Raw genomic sequence first — 13,209 nt, forward strand, 5'->3', positions numbered from 1 at the left:
CATATTTAAGCTTGCCTTTGAAGAGATGCTTAGAACAAGTTCTCTAGCATTCAGTACACCACCATCTGTCATCTGTATTGATACTGAAGCATTTCCATCAGTGCAGAAGTTTAGGGCCAAGTATAGTAAATCTAAAGGATAAAGAAAAATTATTATACATTACTATTAGAATAAGGTGAATCTAATTTTGACCATAGACATAAAGTTGGACTGCAACACAAACTGCCATTTCTGTTTATATAATGGGCTCAAAATTTACATCCTGTGGCCACATCTTCGATAGTGCAATATAATGACTTGTACTTCAGGCATTAGTTACTTGTAGCCAAGAACTAGCATTCCCTTCCAGGTGATGACATGGCCATTAATTATATCAGTTACAATTGCTGCTGGTAACCCAAAATCTAAGATGTTAAAAGGGCACTCTTAAGAATACAGAAAATGATAATGCTGAATCTCTTTTTTCTTAATCCCATGCCTAAGCATAAAGGGGGAAGAATGGGAACATACTTGCAGAGCAACAATCACCGGCCGGTCACAATGGTTGATTCTGACCCAATATGGCTCAGGTGAACTTGTTGAGGCAGAAGATAGTATCTAATATTTAGCTCTTCAAAAATCTTCTTTATCTCAAGAACTAGTTCAGTTCGTCGCTTGTTCTTCTCTCCAAATTCTTGGAAATTCATTGTGTGACTACAATAGAGTGCCATTTTTAACTTATTCACATTCTCAATTTCTTTTACCACAACACTATGGTTGGGATGCCAGTGTTGGGGATTCTTCTCCAAGAACCTGACAAAAGGAGAGCAAGCCATTGAAAAAGCATAAAAAAGAAGACAAAGATACATCTCTTTCTCAAAAAATGTTTATCATTAACAACATTTCACTCAATATTTCTCCTCTTTGCGTTTTACTTTAACTGCTAACTCACAAGTTCAATTCACACTGTGCATGTTTGTTATTTGATTTACCCAGAAGTATTTTTGAATAAAAGATAAAAATGGTGATTAGGTAAGCACTAAATACACATTACAACATCCACGACCGTGCCCTTCCTTAATTGCTTATTGCATGATGCAAAGTGACAGAAAGAATAAAGCTACAGTCATCTTACTTCTTAATTTTATCTTTCAGCAAGCCAATCTTCTCCGTTGGGGTTGAAAAATCTATTGAGAACTCCACAGAATCACCCATGTCAGGGCTTCGGTAATAGTTGCTGATCGGCTTTGTAGCCAAAACAGAATTTGGATAGTATATCTTTTCATTATCAAGCTTCAAGAAAACTGTAGTTAAGATGTTCATTTCCTCGACCAACAACTGCAGAGTTTCAATTTAGATAGAGTTCATGAAGATTTCTTAGCCTCAAAAAATAGTAAAAGCAGGAAGAAGAAAAGTCTTGCTCTTCAGAGTATTACCGGCACACCATCAACAACACAACGATCACCGACATCAAATGGATGCATCACAAAAACAAAAATAATAGCTTCAAACATGGTCTTGCATGTATTCCCGAATATAAAAGCTGCCACAACAAGCTGCGATGAGAGGACGACAATTACTTTTGTTGTTGCAATTCCCATCAAAAGAAGCCAAATAATAACAGTCACAACAACAAGGATAACTGTCACAAGTTTGTTCAGCTGTTTGACTGCTGTTTTTGTATCACTTAAAGCATGCGCAAGTGCTTTCCGGCCCTTGTAAACCTTCACCTGTTAAAATGGAAGAATCAATCATATGCAAGAAAGAACCTTCACTTTTATCAAATAGTTAGTTTTGTGCTAAAATGAAGCTCCATCATCATATCAAATTTTCAAAAAACTTAACCGTATATCGACCACAGCACATCATGATTAAGAAATGGTATTGAAGAAGAATTGCTAGATCCATAAAATAAGTCAAAATATATTTTCCTCTACAAAAAGGCAATACCAGTTATTTTCCCATTGAACTAGGGCCTGGGAAGGGGAATCTAGAGATGGTCCTTATCAGCTTGTTTTTTTCGCATGAAATTCACAGACCTTCAAGATGCAGCCTCTTGCTTGCAGGCCTAAGCCTGTAACCATTGCTCTAGACAATGGCACTGCATCTTTCCTTTCAAGATTTACAGAAAGCATGGGATTCAAGAGGAATAGGTCAAAGAGATAGTGAGGTTTTACAATTGATTACAAAATTTTCAAGCAAGTCATTTTAAGTTCACATGATCTATTTTCTTCCCCTGCATCTTAGTAATGAATCACAGCAACCTATTATGCTCCCCTAAGTAATATAACTGTTTGCCAAGTGCACACTAACAATCAGAAATTAATGCTAAGGCACATGAATTTATGGTTGCAATAGGGGGGGGGGGGGACGGACTTTACCACCCAGTCTGTCAGAGCTTTTCTCTCAATTTGTCTAGTTTCAGATACTTCAAACAGCGGAAAAACAAGATCCACTTCCTCCTTAATCATGAACCTTAACAGGTCCTCCTCATCGATGTACCTATTTATATAAAAGAAAAAAAACAAATAAAGAGCAAAACAACATAGGAACATCAAATCATCTGGAAATAGAGATTTTCTCACTTCCAACCAGGTTTGGCTACATTTCTGAAAATGTGATAGGCAGCAGCAGTTGCCTCCATCTCATTAGTAATCTCTGAATCAGTTTGTTCACCTGCTCCACCAATGCTTTCATCCAATGTATTAGATATTGTAGATAGCCCTGAATTGGTGATTGCATCAACCAAAACCTTCATAGTCCAAGCTGAAACCTTTTCTTGCTTTATCTTATGAAGCATTCCCATATCAATCACCTTTTTCTCCTTTGTTTCTTTGCCCTTTTTGGTACTCCTGAAGCTCAGTTGACCTGTGCTAGCTGATCTCCCAACCCTTTCAGCCTCCTCTATGAGCGGAGGCCCTGAAAGAGTTTGCAGAACATACTGATGAAAAACTGATTCTTGAATTCTGTCAAAGAACTTGGTAACATGGAAATTAGATGCTAAGATCTTTAGCAATAAAGTTTTCAGCAGCCACAAAAATGAACCAATAAGAAGTGAAATGAGGGTCCAGGTTACATAATTCAGAATCTTGGTAGCAGTCTTAGATCGCTCAACTCCACGGTTGAATAAAAATGCCCAAGCGAGAAGAACCAAACCTATCCACATAAACACTTGAACACTCTTCTTCAACCCATAAACAAAATAAAGTACCTTCTTCCTCAGCAAAAAATTCCTCTCAATCAAGAAAACAATAAAATGCATAAACCAATTAGTGATTGACATGCCAGAGAATGTTACCATTACAAGCACAGACCATTTCCAAAAATCTAAGCCCCAAATCATGGTCTTCTCGAGTTTCTCAACAGTCAAGCCTGCTACCAGGCACCCCACAATGCACACAAACGCTACCCACTGAATCACAAGCTTTACTCTTATCCTCTTATGCTTCTCTTGACTCAATTCAACCTTCTTGACAACCTCATCCAACTCATCCTCATCATCTGCAGGTCCTCCAGGAGATGCCATCAAAGGAGTTTTTGGAGTTATGGAGTTTGTCCTAATAGTAGAAGCAGACTTATTATTTGGCGAACCCCTACTAAGTGAGTTCCTATAGGGGGAATTCCTAGAAAATTGTTCTTGCAAAGTTAAACTATCTTCTTCAAACATAGCATCATCAATAGGATATGGCTGTTCTCCAAATCTTGACTTGGGTTTTGAGTACACGGACCTGGTTAGGGACCTTCTTCTAGTAAAGTTCTCATTGCTTGCAGGGACTTTGGGGGGCTTATTGGGGCTAGGGCTAAAACGTGAAATTTCTGGTGAAGGGTAGCTAATTGGCATTGATTTTATAAACCCAAAAGCATTTGATTCTTGCACGGGTGAGTTTGGCCTGCTCTGCCTAGAACCAAGAATTTCTTGGTCTTTTGGTGAGGTTAAGCCTTTTGGGGTTGCATTGGCATTTGGTTTTTCTTCATTTGAGATTGTTATTAGCACTTCTCCTCCGTTGGTGGACTTCTTCTCCAACATGCTAATGTTACCACCTTTTCGACCTTTTTCTGGATTATCCATCGAAACCCTTCACCTGCACAAATCGTTAGCCTTGCTTCCAAGAGTTCCACAAAAAAAAAAAAAAAAAAAAAAAAAAAAAAAAAAAAAAAAAGAAGCTATGAACCAAAAATCCAGATTCCCACTTAAATAAATAAAGAAAAAGAGGAAAAAATAGGAACTCAATGTGCATAAAAACTTATTAAAAATAATATTAATAAAAGTAATGACTTCTAAATCAGGTATATCGAACTTACAAATAGAAGAAGAAAGAAAATCAAAACTTTCGCAAAAAAAAAATACTAACTTTAGATGAGAATCGAATCGAGCACTTGATTGTTCACAACAATGGCGAAGTTTGGCGCAGAAAAAGCAGAGTTGTTGCAGCTAGTAAAAACAGCAAAACATGAGACCTGAAGATCTAAACATTCAAAGAGTACCAAAGAGAAAAACAAATATAGGGAAAGATCATGAAAAGCAAAGTGGAAGTAGTGATCACTGCCTCTTAAAGATAGGACCAACAGGTCAAATATGTTTCAAAAGAAGGAAGGAAATAAACTAAAAAACAACGGAACAAGCCAAAAACGACTGGAGTATAAAAGAAAGAAACAAAAGCAGGGGTTGGTACAGGTAACAACAAAGTCCAGAAAGAATAGATGATACAGACACTTCTATGAGATAATGACAAATAAAGAACATGTCCCGACACAACAAAAAAGGGCCAATTAGGGTCAGTCTTCGGGCGATGATCTTCTTCCTCTTCGTCTTATAGAGGGGAGCAGAGACAGAAAGGTTTTCTGGGTAACGAAAGGCCTAAAAAAAGTGAATAACTTTGGAAGCTGAGGTTGGGAAGAGGCGAAATGGATACAGAAATCAGAGAAAAAGAGCTAAGATGGACAACAAAGTCCACACTCCATATTGATTGCTACGAAAATTGAGAGATCAGTCGATTTTTTTGCACGTTCTTCAATGAACACTGCACACAAAGACCATTATTTTACTACTACAGTATGCTTTTACGTGTATCTAATCTACGTATTAAGATCGGGATCGGAATAGGAATTGGAATCGCCTAAGCAAGCTCTACTTGAGTAGCCGTTAGACGTCTTGGATCAGACAGTATGACCTTTCTAATTGACACGTGTCGATTTGTGGAATTCCTTAATTCGGCACGAGTCTATCAGATCAACAAGCGAAGTTTCGTTTCGTACTCTCTGTTATTTTATTTTATGTCGTAGTTTTCTGAGTTTTGATTTCCAGCTGATATATATATTTTTTTAAATCACAAAATCAATTTTCTATTACCTAGTCATTTTGTCACCAAATCACAAAACGACAGCCACAAAATGCTAAAAACGAAGAACGTGGGTGTTAGCATACATAATATTTAATACCATGTAATCCCATGTTAGCATAATCTTAGGCTTGACTCTAGGCTTGATACTTGGCTCGATTGTAGCCTTGATTCTAGCCTTAATTCTAGGCTTAATTCTAGCATTGATTTTAGTTTTCTCTTTCTAGTTTTTTCATGTATAAATATGTGATTTCATTGTACAAAAACGTAAATTCCTTCTTAAATAACATGGTATCAGAGCCAAAGAAGGGCTGATTTCTGCATTCTCTGCACTTTCTGCTCCTGCAATTTCTGCTTCTGCATTTTCTGCATTCTGCCTCTGCATTTTCTACATTCTCTGCACCTTCTGCTCCTGCACTTTCTGCATTCTCTGCACTTTCTGCTCCTGCAATTTCTGCTTCTGCATTTTCTGCATTCTGCCTCTGCATTTCCTGCACTTTCTGCTTCTGCATTTCCTGCACTCTCTGCTTCTGCATTTTCTGCACTTTCTGCATTTCTCAGTCAAATCTGAAACTCACGTCACCTATCAAGCTCCTTCTCTAATATATATATATATATATATATATATATATATATATATATATATATATATATATATTTTTGTTTGGCCTCCACTCCCAAATGGAGACATCTGAGATTGCAAAACCCATTGTAACCATTTTGAATGGCTCAAACTATAATTTGTGGGTCCAAGGAATGAAAAGTTTTTTGATTGGTCATAAGCTTTGGCGTATTGTTACTGGAGATATCATAAAGCCAACCAAACAGCAAGATAAAATTGAAGCCAAATTTGCTGATCGCCTTGAAGATTGGGATAGTAAAAATCATCAGATTATTACTTGGTTTCGTAATAGTTCTGTTCCATCTATTCACATTCAATTTGCTAGTTATGACACTGCAAAAGAAATATGGGATTTCCTAGCCAATCACTATCAAACTACTGGACTTGCTCATTATTTTCAATTGTGGACTACTCTTCATAATCTCAAACAAGAATATGGCCAATCTGTGAATGATTTTCTTGCTCAAGTTCAACCGATTTGGAATCAAATATCTCAAGCAAAAATCAGTGAAGATCATCTTCATCTTATTCAAGTTCTCATGGCTCTTCGACCTGAATATGAAGCTGTTAGAGCCTCTCTACTACACCGACATCCTCTTCCTACATTGGATATGGCTATACAAGAAATCATTTTTGAGGAAACTCGCCTTAATCTTGACAAAACTCAGAATTCTGAAATAGCTCTTGCTACTACTCGTCCATCCTTTCAAAAATCTGGCAGCCACATCTGTAAGAATTGCAATAACATGGGTCATGTCTTTGCTAATTGTCCTACTGTTGAATGCAGATATTGTCATGCTCTTGGTCATATTCTCGAAAATTGCCCAACTCGTCCTCCACGACAAAAGAGTGGGGTCTCTAAATCCAAGAATTTTTCGAACCCTGGTTATAAATCAGTCACTGCTGCTGCCACTGAATGTTCTCCTACTCTCACCATAGGTGATATTGAGGCACTACTCAAACAGGTTATATCTTCCAATTCTCCTGTTGCCATGTCTGTGACCCCGGGTAAATCTTGTTGGCTTTTTGATTCTGCATGTTGTAATCATATGACGACTGATATTAACCTTTTGTCTTCTACCACACCTGTCTCTTTCTTGCCACCAATTCATACTGCTAATGGTAGTCAAATGAATATTACTCACACTGGTCATGCATCTGCCTCCAATCTTAGTCTTCCTGAAACCTACTATATTCCTAACTTGGCCCTTAATCTTATCTCTGTTGGTCAGTTATGTGAAGCAGGTCTAAATGTCAATTTTTCTCCTTTTGGTTGTCAGGTTCAGGATCCACAAACGAGACAGATTCTAGGGAAGGGTCGCAGGGTGGGTCGGTTATTTGAGCTTGAATCTCTTCATCTTCCCCAAAAAGTTCTTTCCGCTGCTACAACCACCAACTCTTCTATTCACCAATGGCATCTTCGTCTTGGTCATGCTTCTGCTAGCAAAATTCAGCCTTTAATTTCTCGTGGATTGTTAGGATCTACAAAGTTTGAATCATTTAACTGTTTACATTGTCAACTTGCAAAACAACCTGCCCTATCTTTTAATGATAGTGCGTCTATTTCACACTGTTCTTTTGACTTAATTCATTCTGACATTTGGGGGCCTGCCCCCATTTCTTCAGTAAATGATTTTTGTTATTTTGTGTTGTTTGTTGATGATTATTCTCGTTTTACATGGATATTTTTTATGAAACATCGATCTGAATTACCACAAATTTACATTTCATTTGCTAATATGATTAAAACTCAATTTTCTTCTGTTATTAAAATTCTTCGAACAGATAATGCTATGGAATATCGGGATTCTAACTTACTTCAATTCCTTAGTCAACAAGGCACTGTCGTTCAACGCTCATGTCCTTATACTTCCCAACAAAATGGACGCGCTGTAACGCCCTATTTTTCCTGTGTTGAAATAGTAGTTTATCGGTCTGTGAATAGTACTATCGGTCCGGGAGTCGGTATTATTTTAGTCCGGAAAAATTATTATATATGATTAATATTTTATATCACATTCTTGGAGCATGCATGCATGGTTTTTACGGGTAGAAAGTAAGTAATGAATATTTTTGGAGAATTTTAGAGAATTAGTGAGTAGTGACTTAAGGTGTGAGATTAATTAAGGAAATTAGAGGCAATAGTTGTATGGATTAAATTTGAAATGGTGGTATATTAATTAAGAAAATTAGAGGAATTATTTTTATAGAGTAAAAATAAGAATTTTGTTGTGTTATAAAATATTTTGAAGGAATTTAAGTTGGAGAATATTTGTAGCCATTAGATTAAATTTACATTCAATCCTAGCCATCCAATTTTGGTGAAAAGACCAAACTACCCTTTTCTTCAAGTCCATTTCTTCCTTTGCTTTTCCATCCAACGTTTACTTCTTCTTCTTCCCATTTTCCCTTTAGCCTTCCTTTTCTTCTCTTTATGTTCTTCACTTCCTACTTCAATAATTCACCAAATTCACTACATTTACCTTGAATTAAGTAAGAAAATCTAGAGATTAAAGCTTAAGAAGTGGTTTTTGGTGATTAATTTCAAGGAATTTGGAGAAGTTCTACATAGGTGAAGTAAGTGAGTTCATGATGAAACTTCATTATTTTTGGGTTTAGAGTTTTCTTTTAGTATATACATACTTAATCATGCTCCAATTTCTTCTTTTCTTTGTTTTCTTTGTTTTGATCTTGAGCTTATTACATGTAGAGGGTGGAGAGCCTTCTAACAAAGATAAAGGCAAGACCAAAGTTTAAGGAGCTTTGATTTAAGTTGTTTTAAAGGTTTGTGTTCATAAACACACTAACCTTACTTCAATTTTTGGATTTGTGAAGTTTGTGCTACTTTGTGAAAATTTGGGATTTGGTATGAAATGATTTGATTGCTGGAATTTGGTTGTATAAATGTGTTCTTGAGTGTTTTCTAAGCCTATTTATATGTTGAATTTATGAAGAAATTATTTTTCTCTTCTTCTTCCAAAAGTGGCAGAATTTTACCAAGGGAAAATGTTAATGGGTGTGTTTAAGGACTATTTTTCTATTCGTTTTATTTTCCCTCTGTATTTGAGTCCTTCATGAAAGTTGTAGGTATACTTCTTAGCTTTCCAACCCATCCTCTTGTGTCCAATTTTGATATATATAGCTCAACTTATGACTAAAACACCTAAACTGACTCTGTTGTAACGTACCACATGCAGCAATAGATTGAGTGACTATTTTGACCACCATAATGGCAAGATTAGGTGTTGAGCTCTTCATGAGATTTGTTGCCCTGTGTCTTGAGATTTACCTGGTGTTGGATTGGTTTAATTTGAGTGTCTGGTTATGGAGAAATTCAATAAACATTGGACTTGGTTCTGCTGAATCCGGTCTAGACTATTAGTCTGTGTTCCTAGCTTATTTTGCCTATCTTACAGGTTGATCTGGGTTATGGTTCCTTCATAAAAATTATATAATTGTGTCTTATCTTTCTTATAAATCTAATTTCATTCAATTTGGAGATATATAACTCAAGTTATGTATCAAAAACTCGGCAAAGGTCAAGATTGCTTTTATGCTGGAAATTTCCTATGTTAAGTAATTTTGTTTAAGTATGAGAAGTTTCATGAATGAATTCAGTTGAAATTCAGTTTTTATTGTAATTTTATGAATACTACAGAAAATAAATTTTATGAGTAATGGAAAGTCAGAATAAAAATAAGAATAAAAAAAAATGATTTTGGGCTCTAATATACTTGGTGTGAATTGGATGCGTGATTTGATTTTATTATGTATGATGAGCATGCTCGGCATTTGATGCCATTATGATAAGAAGCTATGATCATATGCTAGGCACGTGGGTGTCTTATGTTAGGGCGGACGCGCTCTATATGTTATGAAAGGTTGGCGACCTAAGGCCATTATGAATATGTTATGAAAACCTATCTGCTTCTTTTTCTCCTAAGTGTATGTGAGCCCTTGTAAAAATAATTATAAATCTCTTGCTGAAAATTTCTATTTTAGTGTGTTGCCATCGCAACATTGGTTTGTTGTGTTTTATGAGCACCACTGAGTTTTATACTCAGCGCGTTGATTTTATCACGCGTAGGTTGAAGTCTGTATTTGCTGTTTGAAGACCAGAAGAGTAGCATCAGAGCTGAAGCGATATTTTGGTAGTTGATTAGTGTTTTATGTAACTAAGTATTATGACATGTATAAGTAGTCCATTTTTTGGAGATTTTATTATGTAATTTAAATTAATTGGGTGTAGTTATTGGAAGATAAACTTGGAACTTATTTATTATGTAGAACATTCAAAGCAATAAGTTTAACTAAATGTATCTAAATGATGCATATGAAAATGTTGTAGTTATGAAATTAGAAAAGTGTTATTGTGTTGTTCTTGGAGTTTGAATTTAGGAATGTTTTGTATTCACCTGTTTGGCGACTTCTATTTTTAAGGGAAACTCTTGCAGTTTTTCTGTAGGGTTCTCCCAAATCATTTTCAAAAAAAAATATATATATATAGATTACTACTTGCTAAACTTGTGAATACTAAATCACTTCTAATTCATGATTTATATGTTAAGTTAAGACGGTGCCTCCGACACCGAATGTGACTTCCACCGTCGGGTCTCTCGGGACTGGGCGGCGGGTGTTACACGCACTGAACGCAAACACCGTCAGATTCTTGATTCTGTCCGTGCTCTTCTTCTTTCTGCCTCATGTCTAGAAAAATTTTGGGGAGAAGCGGCTCTTACTGCCGTCTACAGTATAAATAGAGTTCCTTCATCAGCTCTCCAAAATTTATCACCCTTTGAAAAATTGTTTGGTAAACCTCCTGACTATTTCGTCCTCAAACCTTTTGGATGTGCCTGTTTTGTCCTTTTACCACCCCATGAACGTACCAAATTGGAACCACGTGCACGGTTGTGTTGTTTTCTTGGGTATGGGATAGAACACAAAGGGTATCGTTGTTGGGATCCTATTTCAAATAAATTGCGTATCTCTCGTCATGTTACCTTCTGGGAAAATACCATGTTTTCAACCCTTTCTAAATTTCATAAATCTGTTAATACTGATTCTATGTTTTTCACTGATCCCTCAATTGAATTGTTTCCAAGTTCTGATATAAGTGACTCTAATACACTCAACATTCGACCCTCCCCACCTCTTCCTATCGAATCTGCTTCAACTGTTGATCCTGAACCTGCACCTACGCCTGCCCTTGACACCAATCTTCGTCGTTCTACCCGGGTAAGAGAAATTCCACATCACCTTAAAGATTTTCATTGTTATTCTACTATTGCCACTCTTCATGAGCCTCACTCTTATCGTGAGGCAAGTACTAACCCTCATTGGCAGCAAGCTATGACTGAGGAACTCCAAGCTTTAGAAAACACTCATACTTGGGACTTAGTTGATCTTCCTCCTGATAAGACACCTATTGGCTGCAAATGGATTTATAAAATTAAGACTCATTCTGATGGGTCTATTGAGCGTTATAAAGCTCGTTTAGTAGCCAAAGGATATACTCAAGAATATGGTATAGACTACGAAGAAACCTTTGCTCCAGTGGCTCGATTAACATCTGTTCGTACTCTATTAGCTATAGCTGCGGTTCGTCACTGGAAACTCTTCTAGATGGATGTCAAAAATGCTTTCCTTCATGGTGATTTATCCGAAGAAGTTTATATGCATCCTCCCCCTGGTTATGATTCTCATTCTAAAGTCTGTAAGCTCCGATGAGCCTTGTATGGTTTAAAACAAGCTCCTAGGGCCTGGTTCGCCAAATTTAGTTCCACTCTTGCTCAACTTGGTTTTGCCTCTAGTCCTTATGATTCTGCATTGTTCATTCGTCGGACTGACCATGGTATTGTTCTTCTCCTGCTTTATGTTGATGATATGATAATAACAGGTGATGATGCCTCTGGTATCTCAAAATTACAACGATATCTCAGCCGCCATTTCGAAATGAAGGACCTTGGCTCTCTCAGCTATTTTCTAGGTCTAGAGGTTTCTCATAACTCTGACGGCTACTATCTTTCTCAAGCAAAATATGCATCTGATGTACTTTCTCAAGCTGGCATTATTGACAGTAAGACTATATCAACTCCTTTGGAACTCAATTGCAAGCTTACTCCTCTCGATGGCACTCCTCTCGATGATCCTACGTTATATCGGCAACTTGTTGGTAGTCTTGTTTATCTCACTGTGACTCGACCTGATCTCTCATATGCTGTTCATTTGGTTAGTCAATTCATGTCTGCCCCTCGTTCATCACATTTTTCTGCAGTACTTCGAATTCTTCGATATATTAAAGGCACTCTCTTTCATGGTTTACATTTCTCTGCACACTCCTCTTTGGTATTGTCTAGGTATTCTGATGCTGACTGGGCTGATGATCCCACAGATCGTCGTTCTACTACTGGTTATTGTTTTTTTCTGGGCGATTCTCTTATCTCTTGGCGTAGCAAAAAGCAAACGGTTGTTGCTCGTTCTAGCACTGAATCTGAGTATCGTGCCATTATTGATGCTACATCTGAACTACTTTGGTTACGATGGTTGTTATCTGATATGAATGTCACACAGTCTTCTGCTACTGTGTTACATTGTGATAATAGAAGTGCTATACAGATTGCTCACAATGACGTTTTTCATGAACGCACAAAACACATTGAGATAGATTGTCATTTTGTTCGTCATCATGTTACTCAAGGCACTATACTTCTGATCCCTATCTCCTCTGTTGATCAAAAGGCCGATATCTTCACTAAAACTCATCTTCCCGCTCGTTTTCAAGCTTTACTAAGCAAACTCAAGCTGGCATCCACTATACCATCTTGAGTTTGAGGGAGGGTGTTAGCATACATAATATTTAATACCATGTAATCCCATGTTAGCATAATCTTAGGCTTGACTCTAGGCTTGATATTTGGCTTGACTCTTGGCTTGATTGTAGCCTTGACTCTTGGCTTGATTGTAGCCTTGATTCTAGCCTTGATTCTAGCCTTAATTCTAGCATTGATTTTAGTTTTCTCTTTCTAGTTTTTTTATGTATAAATATGTGATTTCATTGTACAATTAGATATAACAAAAACATAAATTCCTTCTTAAAGAACAGTGGGAGTGCTAGTTAATCATCGCTTTAAGAGGGATTTAATTTTCTGATCTATTTTTATTATTATAAAATGCAAATGAATTTTCTTTTATTATGGGTCAATCACGTGCCTAATTATTTAGCATCTAATCTTCTCCAGACTCCAGTGAGTTGTTGAGATATATAATAGA

The 13,209-nt window shown here is 36.7% G+C and overlaps 2 protein-coding genes and 1 long non-coding RNA gene across 5 annotated transcripts; 2 read left to right on the plus strand and 1 right to left on the minus strand.

The window, feature by feature from the left end:
• Positions 1-139: 139 nt before the first annotated feature.
• Positions 140-5,178, minus strand: MSL10 (mechanosensitive channel of small conductance-like 10). 3 transcript variants are annotated; one of them, XM_020680707.3, is made up of 7 exons: positions 4,332-5,178; positions 2,565-4,061; positions 2,361-2,481; positions 1,623-1,709; positions 1,416-1,535; positions 1,115-1,317; positions 140-792 (listed from the first exon to the last, which is right to left on the minus strand). In XM_020680707.3, exons 2-7 carry the CDS (start codon positions 4,046-4,048, stop codon positions 525-527), a joined length of 2,283 nt encoding a protein of 760 aa, XP_020536366.1. In that variant the 5' UTR covers positions 4,049-4,061; positions 4,332-5,178; the 3' UTR covers positions 140-524. The 3 variants fall into 3 exon arrangements, with proteins under 3 accessions (XP_020536366.1, XP_012077218.1, XP_037497730.1); XM_012221828.4 differs by having other exon boundaries at positions 1,416-1,709; positions 4,332-5,169; XM_037641802.2 differs by lacking the exon at positions 4,332-5,178 and having other exon boundaries at positions 1,416-1,709; positions 2,565-4,082.
• Positions 5,179-6,015: 837 nt separating this feature from the next.
• Positions 6,016-7,387, plus strand: LOC149494013 (uncharacterized). Its single transcript, XM_089725281.1, has 2 exons — positions 6,016-6,948; positions 7,221-7,387. The coding sequence occupies exons 1-2, from the start codon at positions 6,075-6,077 to the stop codon at positions 7,280-7,282; spliced, it is 936 nt and encodes a 311-aa protein (XP_089581407.1). The 5' UTR covers positions 6,016-6,074; the 3' UTR covers positions 7,283-7,387.
• A 974-nt stretch (positions 7,388-8,361) lies between these two features.
• On the plus strand, positions 8,362-10,231 carry LOC149494014 (uncharacterized). The gene is made up of 3 exons (XR_016322256.1): positions 8,362-8,517; positions 8,651-8,724; positions 10,028-10,231. It is a non-coding gene; the product is annotated as an uncharacterized LOC149494014 (long non-coding RNA).
• The last annotated feature ends 2,978 nt before the right edge of the window (positions 10,232-13,209 follow it).

This window comes from Jatropha curcas, chromosome 8, assembly GCF_041381405.1.
Source record: "Jatropha curcas cultivar XTBG-Jc1 chromosome 8, XTBG_Jcur_1.0, whole genome shotgun sequence".
In the NCBI taxonomy this organism is placed as follows: Eukaryota; Viridiplantae; Streptophyta; class Magnoliopsida; order Malpighiales; family Euphorbiaceae; genus Jatropha; species Jatropha curcas.

Coding starts and splice junctions, on each gene's coding strand:
- MSL10 (XM_012221828.4), bottom strand. CDS start 4,048: ATGGATAATCCAGAAAAAGGTCGAAAAGGTGGTAACATTAGCATGTTG. Junction 2,482..2,564: donor GTAGCCAAACCTGGTTGGAA/GTGAGAAAATCT, acceptor TTATATAAATAG/GTACATCGATGAGGAGGACC. Junction 793..1,114: donor CTGAAAGATAAAATTAAGAA/GTAAGATGACTG, acceptor TCCTTTTGTCAG/GTTCTTGGAGAAGAATCCCC.
- LOC149494013 (XM_089725281.1), top strand. CDS start 6,075: ATGAAAAGTTTTTTGATTGGTCATAAGCTTTGGCGTATTGTTACTGGA. Junction 6,949..7,220: donor TGCCATGTCTGTGACCCCGG/GTAAATCTTGTT, acceptor TTTGGTTGTCAG/GTTCAGGATCCACAAACGAG.